The 17377-nt window shown below is 38.7% G+C and overlaps 4 protein-coding genes across 4 annotated transcripts; 2 read left to right on the forward strand and 2 right to left on the reverse strand.

The window, feature by feature from the left end:
* The first annotated feature begins 309 nt into the window (after positions 1–309).
* On the forward strand, positions 310–1319 carry BO70DRAFT_365456 (SCF ubiquitin ligase complex subunit HRT1). The gene is made up of 4 exons (XM_025544071.1): positions 310–459; positions 523–601; positions 653–723; positions 794–1319. The coding sequence occupies exons 1-4, from the start codon at positions 346–348 to the stop codon at positions 890–892; spliced, it is 363 nt and encodes a 120-aa protein (XP_025395764.1). The 5' UTR covers positions 310–345; the 3' UTR covers positions 893–1319.
* Positions 1136–1609, reverse strand: BO70DRAFT_259462 (signal peptidase complex subunit 1; the record flags this gene model as incomplete). Its single annotated transcript, XM_025538898.1, has 3 exons — positions 1136–1330; positions 1393–1452; positions 1562–1609. Coding segments are annotated over 3 exons (303 nt in total), but the record flags the coding sequence as incomplete, so codon positions are not given.
* Positions 1610–1912: 303 nt separating this feature from the next.
* On the reverse strand, positions 1913–3665 carry BO70DRAFT_365458 (homoserine kinase). Its single transcript, XM_025544072.1, has 3 exons — positions 3071–3665; positions 2668–2966; positions 1913–2581 (listed from the first exon to the last, which is right to left on the reverse strand). The coding sequence occupies exons 1-3, from the start codon at positions 3495–3497 to the stop codon at positions 2240–2242; spliced, it is 1068 nt and encodes a 355-aa protein (XP_025395766.1). The 5' UTR covers positions 3498–3665; the 3' UTR covers positions 1913–2239.
* A 9105-nt stretch (positions 3666–12770) lies between these two features.
* BO70DRAFT_373890 (magnesium transporter CorA family protein) lies at positions 12771–17278 on the forward strand (the record flags this gene model as incomplete). Its single annotated transcript, XM_025544941.1, has 5 exons — positions 12771–14176; positions 14262–14793; positions 14975–14978; positions 15489–16529; positions 16605–17278. 5 exons carry the CDS (start codon positions 12771–12773, stop codon positions 17276–17278), a joined length of 3657 nt encoding a protein of 1218 aa, XP_025395767.1.
* Positions 17279–17377: the final 99 nt, after the last annotated feature.

The following is a 17377-nucleotide window of genomic DNA, read 5'->3' on the forward strand; positions in this document are numbered from 1 at the left end:
CTCATTGATTATTCACTCAAGGTACCCAAAGCATGTACTAGGTGTCTCCTCCCGTGAAATCTTCCTCCAAAGACACGGAATACTTCTCTTGCCAAGGTTAATAAGTCCATTTTCCATCACAGGGAGCCCCCCCTCTCCGTCTACACCATACTGGGGCTATCTATCAGCTAACTAGTTGTTTCTGGGATAGATACTCCGTACTACTCCGTACCCTCACCTGTTTGTTCAGTTCAACCTACGTAATCAGTCTAAGTGGGTGCCCCTCCTCCAGGCACATCCCATCTTGCCATCCTTTTCCTCCTCCGACTCAAAAAAACAAAGGGAGAAGACACACCGACCAGCAGAATGGCCGACGTTGAAATGAAAGAGGCTGGCTCTGGAGCCCCAGCAAAGGCGAAGGGCTCGTCCAAGGCTTCCGAATGCGCGAGTGATGGCAAGAAGAAGTTCGAGGTCAAAAAGGTATACTAACAAGGAGCGTGTGCCCCCGGCTCGAGCACTACTTAATCTAACCTCGCTATCTAGTGGAACGCGGTGGCTTTGTGGGCGTGGGATATCGTTGTCGACAACTGTGCGATTTGCCGTAATCACATCATGGACCTATGTACGCCCTATCCTTATACCCCATTGCCATACGGGGTTTTAACATCTTTAGGCATCGAATGCCAGGCAAACCAGGGATCGTCCACTACAGAGGAGTGTACGGTTGCTTGGGGAATTTGTAACGTACGTCTACCCCCCTGGTCAGCCACCCCCGATTTAGTTACTAAAGTGTGCTTCTCTTCTCCGCCCTTAGCATGCATTCCATTTCCACTGCATCTCGCGGTGGTTGAAAACCCGCCAAGTGTGTCCCCTTGATAACAGAGACTGGGAGTTCCAGAAGTACGGCCGGTAAACGTGGGTCGAAGATTGCAGGTTCGATCATGAGAAAGTCGTGGTTGTTTTACGCTTTTCACATATGATAGAAGCGGAAGTGAGGGATCTTCATGGCGTTTTTGGTTCGTTTAGCAGTTCTCAGAAGCGGCTTCATAACAACTCCATGTAAACTTGGGGTTCATACATGCGAGGCAATAAGTTATGTGTGATCGATTCAGGTTACCAAAATGACAATTTCAACTTCCCTGACTGTATCTCACGCAACCCTGACCCCGTCTACCACGACCCCTGCACCCTCCACGCTCGCCGTAATGGGGACAAGCCAATCTTCGGGGGTTTTATTGTACATAGGCCAAGGAGGAATCACGGCTAACCCGGTTACTAATGTGCCCGTCAACCCAACCCAAAGCGTCAGGTGGATGTCTTGGAATATGTATCCGACAAGGAAAGCAAGGGCCTTTGGAAGCGGTGATTGTAAGCAAGCGGAATGAAATCACGACAACCACAGGAGGACCTTACCCCCGAGATAACGAGAAGGACGGTAGAAAGCAGTTCTGCAATGCGTTGGCCATGGAAGTCCTAGATGGTGACTGAGGTTACCATCCGAAAGGTGTAAATGCATAGGTGGCTGTAATCGCATTCCAGCAGTCACAGCCCATTGCTATAACTCAAAAGGAGGAGAACTTACTATTTGCCCTTCCAACGCATGCTGGATGGGTACCAATAGACCGTCCATGATGGAAATATATTCTCTGTGGGGAGTTGTTTGGAGTATGGTCTGGCCAGTCGCCGTTCGACTGTTCGAAGGGGGCTTGGGCTGATAGAGAGCTCAGGTCAGTTGCATCTCCACCGCCTCGAGAGGATGGTTGTACGGGTATTATTACCGGGGAGTGTAAGGTAAGTATGAAACCCCGACCGAATCGTAGTAATCACCCCCGTACCTTAAACTCTCTCTGAAGACCCGTACATCCTATGATTACTCGGTACAACGCAACTCGGCGCCAAGTGCCTATGATGTATTGCATACAAGTGCTTCAAGGTCGGCTTTCATTCTACTAAATGCTCGTGCTTTCAGCCTGTTCGCGTATGTGTATAGAAAGCCATGTCTTGAAGGTTACTTTGATGACTAATATAGGTAGGTACATCTTTCTATGCTTCCATGACTGAGGTCATGGAAAAGAGCTTGTTAGAGGTCACCTTCATATTACCCTCACTGAAAAGAGAATCAACCTCCAGAGCTTTTGTCTATGAGAGGTCTGTAGCCATCAGCAGGGTCAGTCATCCTTGGCGTTGTTTCGTTTCCATCCCCTTGTTTATCCGGATGCTCATATTTCAAAACAACATATATCAGACGTATACAAGATTCTCAATACTGCACAGTGGCACCTTCTTGGGCAGGCTCAAGCAACTTCCACTGGCAGGTGATGTTATTGGAAGCAAAGCGAGAGATGATGCGCTCTGCAATCTCCTCGAATCGGTCTGTCGCTAGAGCCAAGATGGTCGGCCCGGCACCCGACAGACAAATCCCAAGGAGTCCTGGTTGTGTTCGCGGGTTCATCGATTGGAGAGTCTCCGTCAGGCCAGGGATGAGAGTTTTCCGGTAGGGTTGATGGACTTTATCTTGCATGGCCAGATAGATCATATCTGGGTCCGGCGGGGAACTGCCCAATGCTGCAGGAAGCAAGGCAGCACGTTGGAGGTTGAAGACCTATGAGGGGAGAAAATAGTATTAGCCGGCGCACCTCATCATGTCGTCCAGACCTCAGGACTTGGCGACAGCTAGGGCAAGCTTACAACGTCCGCTCGGGAATATGAAGCAGGCAAAACATTCCGTGCATTGGCTGTTGGCACGACAAAGTCTGGGATGATGGCAATGGCCTTGATTTCCTTGGCCCATTGGAATTTCCTGTAGTGACCAATTCCGAGAGGTGGCTCTGGCGGCCTGAAGCCGGTGTCAATACCACCAGCCGGGGCAGGCAGAACTTCGCTGAGAGGGATCTCCTTGCGTGCTACATCTTCGGGCTTGAGTTCGTTCAGGTAGGTGCCGACAAAGCCTCCAAAAAGTGAGGCAGCAACATTGTCGGGGTGGCGTTCTGGAGAACAGTGAGTGAGCTATTGCCAGCAAAGGAGATGGGGATCAATTGCATGCATCATTTTTTACCCCGGGATAGAAAGACATGGTGGATGTGGGACTCACCGATCATCAAACAATAATCCAATAACCGATCCTTGCTGAGTCCAAGGCGACCTACCTCATTTCCCAACATTACACCGGCCACGACAGCAGTGCCAGATGAACCGAGACCCCGGCCCAAAGGAATCGGATTTACAATGTGCACACGGGTCTCAGCAGGGAATGCCCTCTGGTCATGGCATCTAAGTACATATAGTGCTACGCGGGTGATCAGGTTCACCTCCGGGTCCAGGCTGATCTTCTCGGTGCTGTTGCTTTGGTCGTCATATGTGATCACACAGTTGAGCGGCTCTTGGGACGATGACTTAGAGGTGTCAATTGTGACATGGAGCTCCAGATGCAGTGACAATGCCAGGCCGATCACGTCGAATCCAGGCCCGATATTGGCGGAAGAGCAGGGTGTTCTGATCACAAAGGAAGTCGTAGCCATTGCAAAGGAACAAATGGAAAAAGGTAGAAGTCTTGAGGAGGGGGGAAGATGTGGATAAATAGTTAGTGTAAATGACTTGACGGTTACAATGGGGTTAAGAACTATGGCTCTGCTTCTCAGGGTTGTGACTCTTTGTTTCTTGGCGTTCCCGGTTAACCCCTCCTCCCAAGTAAGGGAAGGGCAGAAAAAAAAAAAAAAAGAGAGAGAGAAGAGTAGAGGAGGGCCGACTTCGGGGAGGTGGAGAACACAATAATGATAACTACTACCTACTCCGTACTCCGTACGGGACACCACATAGATAAGGTAACAGTAAATTACTGTAGATACATAAGGTACTTACCTACAGTACCTGGTACCTGGTATCTACCACCCTAGTAAGGTATGCTCTGTATTACTCTGTACTAGAAAAAAAATTCTATACCTACCTACCCGTTCTGGGGGGGGGGGGGGGTTCCACATATGGTATATCTACTGTAGATCTATTATATCTCTATGAAATTTTCTTATAAACATGTTTTAGCACTTATATGTACATTGAAAACTTATATATAATATACCATATTTTTAAACATATATATATATATAAATCAATATATATTCAAACAGACATTTCAGAAAAATATGTACTATTTAAGAAAAACACGCATTTGAAGTAAAACGCCCACTCTATAAAAATTAAAACACATATTTTAACAATTAAAAATGATTAATAATAATTTATAATAATAATGATATATATAAATATATATATAATTCAATGTCATGTGACTATAAATCATGTGAATGTGATCTCACTTATTGTGATAGAATAACCCAGCTATCAGGATAAAGGTCATCGGGATGATATGTTATAGTGATTGTGAGAGTCATAAGATTATTGATAGTAGTTCTATATCTCTCCGATATCTATAAAATATTAATCTCTCTGTAAGGAGCTACTGATTTTTTAAGAATTAGTCTATTTTATAAATATAGACTATCTTTATTATTATTAAATAAATATATAGTATTTTATAGTTAATTTCTTATCTAGTTAATAGGCTTTTTATTCTAATAAATAGATTCTATTATATTCTGATTCTTCTTTTTTTGACTATCTAAGAAAGATATTATTTATTAAAGATAATAAAGAAATAAAAGCACTTAGTAATTAAATTAATCCAGAATTCTTGCTAAATATTATTCTTACTATTAAAGAGATTTAATAGCTAGAAGATTATATTTATTAATTAAAATAAGCTATTAACTTATAGTGAAGAATAGCTTATTTTTAAAAAAATAGCTCTCTGAGTAAAATCTTCTCGAGATACTACTAATTTTTTTCTGAATTAAAAAAAAATAAGAAAAAAATTAAGTTTAAAGATATTTCTTACTTTATTCTGAATTTTAATTTTTAAAAATATTAAGAATAAATTATTAATTTAAAATATATATTTAGAGATATATCCAAGAAATATTTATTAAAAAAATATAAGATTCTTACTGCTATCAGCTATATAAATCTAATATATAGATAGAGATAATACTGTTTTATAAATAATAAGAGTTCAGAAGAGAGATAATTTCTCAAGAAATTATAATTTTAATTTAAAGATTAGACTCTTATACTAATTTAGAACACTGTTATTTTTTAATTAAATATTATAATCTAACTTAAACAGATTTATTAATAATACAGCCAGAATCTGCAAGAGTTCTATACTTATCTTAATATCTTAAAGTAATACTTTTCTTATTAAGCAGAAAAGAAAAGAGTCTTATTTTATTTTATTAAGCTATTATTAAATCTAAATTATTATATTTAAGAGTATATTCTCTATTTATTAAAGAAACAGAATAAAATAATAGCTATTGTTATTTATTATTATAAACTATAAGAAAATAGAGAAAAATATAAGCAAAATAATAACTAATTTAGTAATTATAAATTATACAAGCGCTTCTAAGAAATTACTAATAAAATTATTAAGAAAGATATCCCGAATCACAGAAAAAACCTTATTAGAAAGAATAGTAATTAATTATAATACTTTATATATAAAAATACTTAATATCTTATAAATCAATACTTTATTAAAAATAAAAAAGTTTAATCTATTAGAATTTATTAATCCTTATTAAATTCAGAGAAAAAAATAGAGAAATTAGAATAAATCTTATAATTTTAATTTCTTTATCTATAGTAGAAATTATATATTATTTTTATATTTTTATTTATATTTAAAATAGTCTTAAAATCTTTACAGATCTGAATAGCTGCGCTGAAGTAGATATTATTAGTTATTAATTTATTAAAGTTTATAATCTTTAATATATTTTAATTACTGCGCCAAAGATTAAAGCTATTAATTAAATTATTACTTCTATCTATAATATATAGAAAGTTCCTATTACTGCTATTAATTCGCGAGAAGATATCTATACTTTTAAATAATATTATATAGAGATTAATTAAGATTTCTGACTAAAAGATAATTCTGTACTATTTTTAATAACTATACTTTATAATTTATATATTATCTTATCAGTATAAAATCGCCAGTAATAATTTAGTATATTATCTATTTTATTATTTTTTATTACTTAATTTACTAAAGCAACTTAAAACTCAGCAAGAGTATATATTATTATTAAGCTTCTTAAAAATATCTGACTATTAGAAGAAGAACCTCGCGATTTATTATTAAATCCTAAGATAATTTCTGTTGAACTTAAGTAATTTTAAGATATATTCTCTATAAATTTCTTTTAACAGCTATTTTCTTATAGCCCTGCGGATTATATTATTAATATTAAATTTAATAAAATACTCTCTTATAATCTAATATATCTCTTATTTAAAGCCAAACTTAAGATTCTATAAGAATATATTAAAGAGAATCTGAAACTAAACTAAATTTAATCTTTAAAGAGCCCTGCTGAAGCCTCTATTCTCTTTATATTTAAAAAAAATAATAGCTTATATTTTTATATAGACTATAGAAATCTTAATAAGATTTCTATTAAAAATTACTATTTCTTATCTCTTATTTTAAAGATTTTTAACAGAATTTCGGGAAGTATTTATTTTTCAAAAATTAATATTAAGAATATATACTATTAAATCTATATTAAGAAAAATAATAAATAAAAAACAGTATTTTATATCTAATACAGCTATTTTAAATATATAGTTATATTATTTAAATTAACTAATACTTCAGCAACTTTCTAAAACTATATATATATTATACTTCAAGAACTTCTTGATAATTTTTATATAATATATCTGAATAATATTCTTATCTTTTTATTAGATAAGAAATCTTATATAAAGTATATTTATTAAATTTTAAAGAGACTTCAAGAAGCTCAGCTTTATATAAAATTATTAAAATATTTATTCTATTAATTCTAAGTTAAATTTCTGAGATATATTATTAACTCTGATAGAATATCTATAGATTTTTAATAGATAAATAATATTATTTTATAACTAATTCTTAAAAATTATTATAATATCCAGATCTTTCTTAGATTTTATAACTTTTATTAATAATTTATTTAAGACTACTCTTATATTATCTTATCTCTTATTTTTTTGCTTTATAAAATAATTAATAAGTAGAAGTCAGAAAAGATCTATCTAATTTTAATTAAATAAACTACTTTTTACTGTCTTATTACTGTCTTTTAATAAGTATCTTTATTAATATATTTTAATTCTATAAAATCCCGCTGTTTAGAAACTGATATATTAAAAAAAAAAATAAATAGTATTCTATTCTAATTTAATATTAAAAATATATTTTATTCAGTTGTATTTTAATTCTATAAATTCTTTGATATTAAGCTAAACTATAATACTCCAGATTAAGAGCTATTTATTATTATTTATTCTTTTAAATAATAGCAATAATATTTAGAAGATGCTTCTTAAATAATTAAGATTCTATTAGATTATTTAAACTTATAATCTTTTATATATTAAATCTGGATTAACAGAAGATAAGCTTAATAGCTTATAAATCTAATTTTTTATAATTTTATTATTAAATATAGAACAGAGAAATTAAATTTAGTAAATAAACTTTTTAGAATATCTTCTAGATCTTAAGTAAAATCTGCTTCTTAAGAAAAACTATTGATCTTAATTTAAGTATAATTTATAAATATATTATTTCTGATAATAAGAGATTTTATTAAAAAAAAAACCTAGTTTAAATCTTAAGATATATAGGATTATTCTAAATTTAATATCTATATTATATTAAGCTTAAAAAATTCTAATAATTAAACTAATATAGAGACAGCTGACTAGACTGCTTAAAAGAACTTATCTTAAAAAAGATTTATTTTCTAATTTATAGTATTATAAATATATACCGCGGAAGTTTTATACTTAGATATATATAATTCTAAACTTCAAGAAATAATCTTATATTTATAGAATAATAATTCAGAGATATAATAATAAAAGACTGCTGTTTAATAAAAGTAATTAAATTAAAAATATTAGATTATTAAAATAACTGATTATATCTATTTTAAAAATTAATATTATATTCTCTCTTCTGAGATATTATATCAGATACTTATTAAGCTATATTATAATAATCTATTAGTAAGATACTTCAGAAAGATCTGAATAAAAGTACTATTATATAGAAAGTTTCACTGAAACAGATTATAATATAATATAGTTAAATATATCTAAACTTATTTAATATATTAAGAAATTATTGCTTTAAAGTATTAATTATATAGCAGTCTTAAATTATTACTAATTTTATTATATCTTTTTATTAAATTAATAATAGATTTTATTACAGGACTGCCCTCTATTATTTAATATAGAAAAACTATTAATATTATTCTAGTTATTATTAATTAATTCTTAAAATACTGTTTTTTTTTTACTATTCTATTTATAATAACTGCCCCAGATCTTGCCGAACTATTCTATAAATAGATTAAATTAATCTTCGGATTCTTAAATAAGATTATATCTGATTAAAAATTAATTTTTATTAGTAAATTCTGATTAAATTTAGTCTATAATAGTTATATAATCTTAAAGCTTTTGATTATATTTTATTCTTAAATTAATAATTAAACAGAATAAATAAATTAAATACTTGAATACTATCTCTGATACTATTTTAGCTAGTATAATATTAACTAGCTATTAATTTTTTTAAGTACTTAATTCGCCTGTAATAATATAGATAATATAATTATAGACTAATTATCTTATAATATTTTTTATAGTTTTTTATTAAACTTTTATATTAAAATTAAGATTAATTCTCAGCAGCAAGAAGTCCCAGCGGTATAAAATAAAATTAAAAAACTTAGAGAAATAAGAGAATAGCTATAAAAGATATAATAAATAGCTATAAAAAAGTAAAAGAAATATTATAATAAATATAGAAAACTATTTTATTTCAAAGAAAAAAATCTAATTAAGCTATTAACTCAGAACTTATAACTTAAAGAACTAAGAAAGCTGGCTCCGAAGTTTATAGAATCTTTTTAGATTCTTAAATATATTAAATCTTAGATATATTAATTATATTTATCTGAGAAATATAAATAAATCTATAATATATTCTATATCTTCTTATTAAAATTATAGAATACTGAAAGAGATTATAAAAAACTGCTTTTAATATCTGAGCTAGATAATAAAGATAAATAAAAAGTTAAAGAAATTAAAAATTATTAATACTATAATAATCAGAATTACTATCTAATCAAGTAGAAAGAATAACTAAGTGAGTATAATTAATAAATTTCTAGTAAAAATATAAAAAATATATCCGAAGCTATAAAGTAATACTGAAAATATTATAAAAAATACTATATATTAAAAAGACAGAAAATAATCACTAATAAATTACTTTATATTCTTAAGAAATAAGCTATAAGAATATCAATCTCTTAATATTTCTTATTAATTATATTATCGCGGATTAAATATATTAATAAATATAAAATCATCCTGTTATAAAACAGCAGAAGATATTTAAATATATTTAGTTATATCTATTATCTATTTATAAAACAAACAACAATAATAATCAGGTCTTTTTATTATAACTCAGGAATATTTACAGGGAAAGTAGACTTCAGAAGAAGAACACAGAGATCTATAATTAATCCAATAAGACTATCCTCAACACCCGAGCCAGGTGGCTCGTCCCAGCGGAGGAGGGCGCTATTTATAATAGAATAATCCAGCTATTGGGATAAAGATTATTGGGATAATATATTATAGTAATTATAAGAGTTATAAGATTATTAATAGTGATTCTATATCTCTCCGGTATCTATAAGATATCGATCTCTCTGTAAGAAGCTACTGATTCTTTAAGAATCAGTCTATCTTGTGAATATAGACTATCTTTATTATTATCAAACAAATACACAGTGTTTCATGGTTGATTCCTTACCTAGTCGACAGGCTTTCTATCCTGACAAGTAGATCCTATCACACTTATATTATATTATGTGACTACACTGACTAGTGACTACTAATTATTTATTTAATTATTTTAATGTGCTTGCTGGGATTCAAACCCTTGACTATTAATTATATAATTTATATTATAATTACTAATCACTAGACTATTCTTACTAAAATTACTAGATACTTTCTTGCAAATATATATAAGAAAAAAAGATTAATTTCTTAAATATATATATATTATATATAAAATATAAATTGAAAAATACTTATTTTTATTAAAATACTACATATATACCAAACCACAAGCCCCCCCTTGTCCGGTAAGGACAAGGTACTAGTAGTATCAATGTAACCTGTACCTCACAGCACATAGGTACTGTGTAGGTATTTATCATATTCATCCAGGAGAATTTCTTTGTCATTAGATAGTTCCTACTCCGTACTCCATGCCATGAGTATAACTAATAGCTCAATTCTTACAAAGGGCAGAGACAAAACATGCCATATCTAGATACAGAAGTACCTGCTATATCTACAAGCATGACAAAATTACTAAAATTACCTGCTGTACAGGAGTACTGCTTACTAAGGTACTGATTAGGTCTTAACCTGTAAGAATGGGTGAACTTGCTATGCTGCAGGTAGGCAGCTCTTGTCTTAAGTATTGATCATCCAATGAAGCTATTCGCAAATAGCTAGCAAACGAGTAACAGATGATTGTATTGCAAAAACTAGCTAGGAGGTAAGGCGATGAGATGAGGTGAGGTTATCTATGCTACTAACGGCTGCGAGTGGCAACTACCCGTTGCGGCAAGTACGACTCGCCCCCTCTTCGCCGCCTTCGGCAGTACATATTGATATGCCTACGGTAGGTAGTACCTAAATATTGCGTACCTAAGTACCTTACCTAGGTACTGCCGGGCTAGGCGGTGAAGGAGAGGGGATCCTTCCTGAATAAGTAGTTGCCACCTACGGTCGCTACCAACCTAGATAACTTCACCTGGAGACCCTCCACCTAGTTAGAACAATACAACTATCGTTTATCAGTCTTTGCTATCTGCGGATAGCTTCAGCATTACTAGGTTTAGCAAGACAAGAGGGCTGCCTCCCTGCAGCGAATCAAAGCGTTTCAACCATCCTTACCGCCCATAAGTATAACAGTACCTAGGTTCTCCGTGCCCACTTAGGTACTCCGTAGAAACAGATAGTATTACACTAATGAGAGGTACGTACTCAGTATTGGCTATCTAGATAACACCTTAAGTACATAGTAGTCTCTTTCTTTATCTTGGGGAGGTAGTACTGTATCTTATTACAGAGTACGGAGTACTCCGTAGCAAAGGACGAGATAGGCCAACGCACACCAGGTGGATACTTAGATCGGCTCCGAGGTATGGCATGTCCCTGTTGGACTTGGCCTGCGTGTATCTACACTGTATGCGCTTACCCCTGTGATGTGGATGTTTTACCATCACTACCTTGACTTGTCCGACTGAATGTAAGTGAAGGAGAGGCTTCAAGGGGCGGGGGTTTCTTACCCGGCAAAGACCTGATTATCAGGTCATTATGCTAGACATGCTCCGTCAAGAGTACCTCACTGTATCGTATATATCTCCGTATATACTACTAGTATATATATCTCCGGAGTATACTCCGTAGCACTGTTGAGTGCCTATACATATCCTAGGAGCTGGTGACCACCTGATTCTTGAAACTTGAAAGGCCTCCCGGGTCCCGACCCCCGCGTGATTGGCCAGTCACCCCAACTAAACCCGCCTCGGGCCTTTTGCCGACGCGGCGTCCCTACTAAAAATCAAATCCCAGGCTCTTCAGCTCCCTCGAAGCGGAAATTTCTGCCCGCCCTTCGTATTTTATAAGGTAGGTAAGTCGTTGCATCCACCACTCGTTTCCCGGAATTCTTGGTTCTCTCCTCTCTGTCGAGACGACTCTCTCACATCACCACCTCCTTAGGTGAATTTGGACTTATTATTAAACCTGATATCTTGAATCTTCGGGGAATCTTTTCTTGGCCTTCCGATCTTCCCACATTTAATCCCATCCCTCGTGGTTGGATGCATTGTGCCTAGCCACGGGGTCTTTTTTCCGACTGTGCTGTGTCCGGCATCCCCCGCAACATCACCCACCACCTTCCACCACGCCCTCTCGAGGAGGACTCGATCATCGCTCAAAACAACCAAAATCCACCACAGTCCGTGCTACATTGAGAACATCATATTGTTGGAACACGGCCGGAAATCCTATCTTACGCTGTTGCCCGATTGGCCTATTTCTCGTCCACTGTTCATCCACTCAGACCAGGTTGGGCGTCAACATCAGTGGTGAACTGCGAGAACTTTGTACAGAAGTTCTCTACCTTGACGCGTCTTTCCCCTGCACCCTCGGAGCGACGGCGCTCCCTTCGCTCTACTCAGTCAAGTTGGCGGGCCTTCGCTACAACCAGTCCTCTCTCCTCCACCCTCTTCTAGGCCCCAAGTTCAGGGTCTTTTGCGGGGGCGACACCAGACCCCCCTAATAAAAATTCCTTCAGCAACATTGAAGCTGGCACACGGACGCGCACCGGTAATGCCAGGCCCTTGCGAGGGGTCTGGCTAATGGATGGAGGAGCAATCGCCCTGGGACCTTTTTTTCATCCGGTCTACAACTTCCGACGTCGCGTATTTGAACATAGAGCGAATAAACCGACAAAAAAATAAGAAGTCAACAACACTGGATCATTGATCATATGCGTTCAGACTGATATCAACAATACTAACATACTGGCTTGCTATTTACCTTGATCCGAAAGATTTGATTGAGTCACAATGTCCGAGTCGCCGAAATCCGAGAAATATATGTGCCTGACCAGGTACAGCACTCCCGTGCCTGAACTGGATGACCATCGATTCCAATTGGATCCGCCGCGCTTTGAAGCCTCCCCCGACATACCTCTCAGTCCGCAAAACACCGCTCCACAGGGCTTCAACCCCGAGACCCCTCAACGCCCAGACTTGCTTAATATCCAAGATGCGCTTCGGGAAGCCGGCTCTCTCTCGCGTGATTTTGAACAAGTGATTGTCGACGATGATCGATCAGGAAATGACTTCAATGCTATGGGGCGTCGTTTTTCCGTTGACCCCACAGTGAACATCCGTCACGGCCGCACCTATAGCCGCGCGCATCAGGATCTTGCAAATTTGTCGTGCGAGTCATCTGTGTCTGCTAGGTCAACATCCCCACCTAACTCTGTTGAGGCATTCGCAGACCCACGTCGCCGGGAACGTGCAAACACTTTAGAAAGCCACGGAGCCCCGGATCTAGAGGCTATCCTTCAACGTACGGTATCGGGCGGCACGCATCCTCGACGCCCGACTTTTAGTAATGCGAGTGTCATAAGACCACAGCCCGGAGACGTACAGTTGGACCCGACCGATGATGCTTGTCTTCCAACATTTGAGCAGCCCGGTAGAATTCCGGTGATTGACTATGAAGAGCTGGAGGAGTTTGTCGCTCTCAGCCAGAAGGAAAAGCCCGCAGCAAATTGGCGTAAGCACAGCCTTAGTTCGCAAAGCAATCAGCCGCGAGTCTTTTACGACCTGCGTCCGGGGACTCAGAAATCCGAGGATGAAGTGAAGTGCTCTTCGAGCACGGAGCGTTCCTCGGATGAGATTTCGGATGCGACATCGACGAAGAATGAGAAAATTGACGCGGACGCTGTGGACGAAAAAGGACTACTGGAGAATTTGAAGAACGAGAACGAACCCACCCGTTTTGGCTTCTTCTCGTCCGAATCACAAAGCACTGTGCACGCTGCAGAGCTGGGCGATCTGGTGCTACCAGGAGACACCTTCCGGGACCTCTTCCAGCTTGGTCCAGAAGGGGGTGTCTGGTGGCTCGATGTCCTGAACCCTACAGAGGATGAAGTGGGCGCTTTATCCAGAGCTTTTTCCATTCACCCGTTGACAACCGAGGACATCTTGACCCAGGAAGCTCGCGAGAAGGTCGAGCTTTTCAAACAATATTATTTTGTCTGTTTCCGGACGTTCTATCAGGTTGACAAGACAAGCGAGCAATTTATGGAACCCGTCAATTTCTATATGGTCGTCTTCCGTGATGGGGTGTTGTCATTCTCATTCACCGAGAATCCCCATGCAGCTAATGTCCGGAGGAGAATCGGAAAGCTCCGTGACTATGTGTCTCTGAGCAGTGATTGGATTTGTTACGCCATGATGTAAGCCAAGCCTCTCAGTTGTCTGTCAATATCAACTTCAACTGCTAATACTGCCTTGTGACAACAGTGACGACATTGTGGATAGCTTTGGTCCCGTCATTCGCGAGATTGAGGTTGAGTCCGAGGCCATTGAGGATTTAGTGTTCATCGCGCGTATGGATGATTTCGAGTCTTTCCTACCGCGCATCGGTGGCCTGCGTAAGAAGGTCATGAGCTTGATGCGCCTCCTTGGTGGTAAGGCGGACGTCATTCGGGGCTTCTCCAAGCGTTGCAACGAACAGTACTCGGTGACGCCGCGTGGGGATATTGGTCTATATCTGGGCGATATTCAGGATCATGTTGTGACCATGATGTCCAACCTAGCTCATTTTGAGAAGATGCTCAGTCGCTCCCACACCAACTACCTTGCGCAGCTGAACGTCACTAACCTGATGCTGGGAAACCATGTCAACAAGGTCCTGAGCAAGGTGACGCTCATTGCCACCATGCTGGTCCCCATGAACCTCATCTGCGGTCTGTTCGGCATGAACGTTCATGTTCCTGGAGAGGATGCTGAAGGGTTGGGGTGGTTTTTCGGGATTCTGGGCGTTATCGCGGCCATCATCGTTCTCAGCGGGGTGGCAGCTCGCTGCTACAAGCTTGTGTAGGTTGACTTAAGCGACGGGCAACCTGTTTGCTTCTTGTTCTCTGTCTGATTGTTGGCATGCATTCGATTGACTCGTAAGGTACATACTTTAATAGAAACCCGAGGTAGTACCTCTTAATAGCACCTAACTTACATAGGATCTACCTACCTAGGTAGGTAGGGACGGTATTGACCCTTCTGTACTCGGTACGTTATTAGTAACTCTGTCGACCTGTATTAAGTAGTATTCACCCCGTGTACTACGTACTCCGTACGGCATACGGCATACGGCATAGTTTGTCCCGCGGTGGCTGAGGCGGTAGCGGAGGCGGTACCTTATAGATCCAGCCACACTTCCATCTGCCTCAGCTCTCATTCATTCTCATTCATCATTCTCTCCCCACAGGACGAATGCTACTTGTAGGGTAGCTCCAACTCCATTCCCATCCCCTGGACTGATCTGCTCTCAAATCCCCTGGCCTGGCCTCCGCCGTGCACGGAGGAACTTGTTGCAACATTTCTAGCAACAGGAGAGTGTGTCTCGGTCCTTCATGGTCTTCTTCCCAAAGCCCACCCTCCATCGGCCTGTCTGAATGTTCGCCCAGTTTGTGCCGCCACACCTTCAGGGCTTCATGGGTGCAACTTTTCGCACGGTTTTTTGCAGCGCTGTTGTCGCCTTGTGCGCAGGCTCTGTCTCAGCGGACACCCTCGATCCCACGGCTCTCGCATCCGGCAGCCACGGCCATTTTATTCTCGGCGATTCTAGCCCGCCATTTTTATTTCCCCTTGCGTCATATAATGGTCTGGAATTCGAAGATGTCGATGAGGGTGATGCGCGTGGGCTAGATCTAGTCCGTCGGGCCTCCGCTGGTGTTTCGTCCCTAGGGAATAACCAGTACCAAGAGGGTACTTTAAAGATGGGAGAAACGCAGTGGTGGTATTTCCCGGTCAGTGGAGTGAATTCCAGCAACACCTCTGAAATCCAGAGTCGTGATTACTCAAAGCGCTCGACAACCGTTTACCTGTCCCTAACCGCCTGCTCGAAACCCAGTCTTAACAAAACAGGCTCTACTAGCGCAATTGCCGTACCGCAGCTGAAAGTCTACTTGTCTGAGTCCGTGGATAAGCCTGGGCCAGACAAAGATGGTGCAGACCAGACTGTACATGTGGCGGCGGAGGGCTACATGGGAACCACTTTGTTAGTGGACGATGATGTCTACATCGGAGTGACAGCTCCTAATGACACGGAGTATTCCGGATCGTTTACCTATCAGATTGCGGCCTCAACGGATGCGTTCTTCCACAGCGTCGACGATACCGATCGGCTTCTGTATCTGGTCGATTCGGACACTGGCGCAGCCCTTCTAACAACCAAAAACCTCACTGGAACGGATCTTACCTCACAGAACTATAGTTACTGGATGAACATGACGCCTCCTTACACAATGTTTGCAAACAACCTCAACAATACCGCCATATCGGGCCTGGAGCGGTCATTCTGCGCTCTCAACCAGCTTGCGCAGATTGGAAAAGCCGACGTTGACACGAGCATGACTACCCGAGGTGCGGTGATGAGGCCAACGGAGCAGTTTTATGTTACCGGTCTCAACAAGAGCTCTACTTATCTCGGGATTATGGCCCAGTATGGCAATTCGACTAGTGCAGGAAATGGAATCATCGGAGGCGGTGGGAAGGTCTGGAAACCCATGAACTTCACAACCAAAAAAGGTGAGCAATTCTACTTCAACCTCTTTGCCCTTCCTACTTCTCTATTCTGTCCTATGGAGTGACTTACGCCTATAGATGACAACTGTGCTGTCGTGTATGACTTGCCATTTTGCTCCGAGATCGCCTATGCGGTGCCATCAAATCCGTCACTGAGCATGGCAGACCTTCGCAAAATATACGACCAGAACGCATCCTCTCTGTACCAAGGATTTAACTATTCCCTACAACAAATCCAGTGCAACACATCAAGCGAGACCATGTTCTCACTTGCAGTGTCATGCGATACCTGCGCAGAGGCGTATAAGCAGTGGCTCTGTGCCGTGACGATTCCCCGATGTGCGGATTTTTCCAGCAACGACTCTTTCCTCCAGATTAGAAATGCAGGCCAACCTTTCTTGAACGGCACCTCGATAACTAACTCGACACTGTTGGACAATCCCGCGACAAATAAATCTCGAAACCCTCTAATAGATAGTGAGATCCGCCCGGGACCATACAAAGAGATTCTCCCGTGTCAGTCAGTCTGCCACAGCTTGGTCCGAAACTGCCCGTCTGCTCTAGGGTTCAGTTGCCCGGTGGGCCAATGGGCCAATGCCTCGTACGGCGTGCGAGACCCTAACGGCGACATCACCTGCAGTTACCTGGGAGCAGCGTATTATCTGAATGCAGTCTCTAGCCTGCATGAGAGCATCTGGATGACTATATATGCGGTGATCGGTACCTGGTGCTTGTTCTGGGTGCTCAAGTAGTAACTTCAGATCCCACATCCCTCACCACCTCCCCTTCTCGCCTTTCTTACTTTGTGGTTTGATGTGAAATAGCGAACATTCCATTACTGATGCTTGGCA

The sequence above is a fragment of the Aspergillus heteromorphus genome, assembly GCF_003184545.1.
Source record: "Aspergillus heteromorphus CBS 117.55 chromosome Unknown BO70scaffold_31, whole genome shotgun sequence".
Lineage (NCBI taxonomy): Eukaryota > Fungi > Ascomycota > Eurotiomycetes > Eurotiales > Aspergillaceae > Aspergillus > Aspergillus heteromorphus.

Bases quoted from the DNA above. Each gene is read 5' to 3' on its own strand.
- BO70DRAFT_365456 (XM_025544071.1), top strand. From the start codon at position 346: ATGGCCGACGTTGAAATGAAAGAGGCTGGCTCTGGAGCCCCAGCAAAG. The intron at 460-522 runs GTATACTAACAA...CTCGCTATCTAG, and splicing joins AGAAGTTCGAGGTCAAAAAG to TGGAACGCGGTGGCTTTGTG. The intron at 724-793 runs GTACGTCTACCC...CTCCGCCCTTAG, and splicing joins TTGCTTGGGGAATTTGTAAC to CATGCATTCCATTTCCACTG.
- BO70DRAFT_365458 (XM_025544072.1), bottom strand. From the start codon at position 3,497: ATGGCTACGACTTCCTTTGTGATCAGAACACCCTGCTCTTCCGCCAAT. The intron at 2,967-3,070 runs GTGAGTCCCACA...ACTGTTCTCCAG, and splicing joins GGATTATTGTTTGATGATCG to AACGCCACCCCGACAATGTT. The intron at 2,582-2,667 runs GTAAGCTTGCCC...CTCCCCTCATAG, and splicing joins CATATTCCCGAGCGGACGTT to GTCTTCAACCTCCAACGTGC.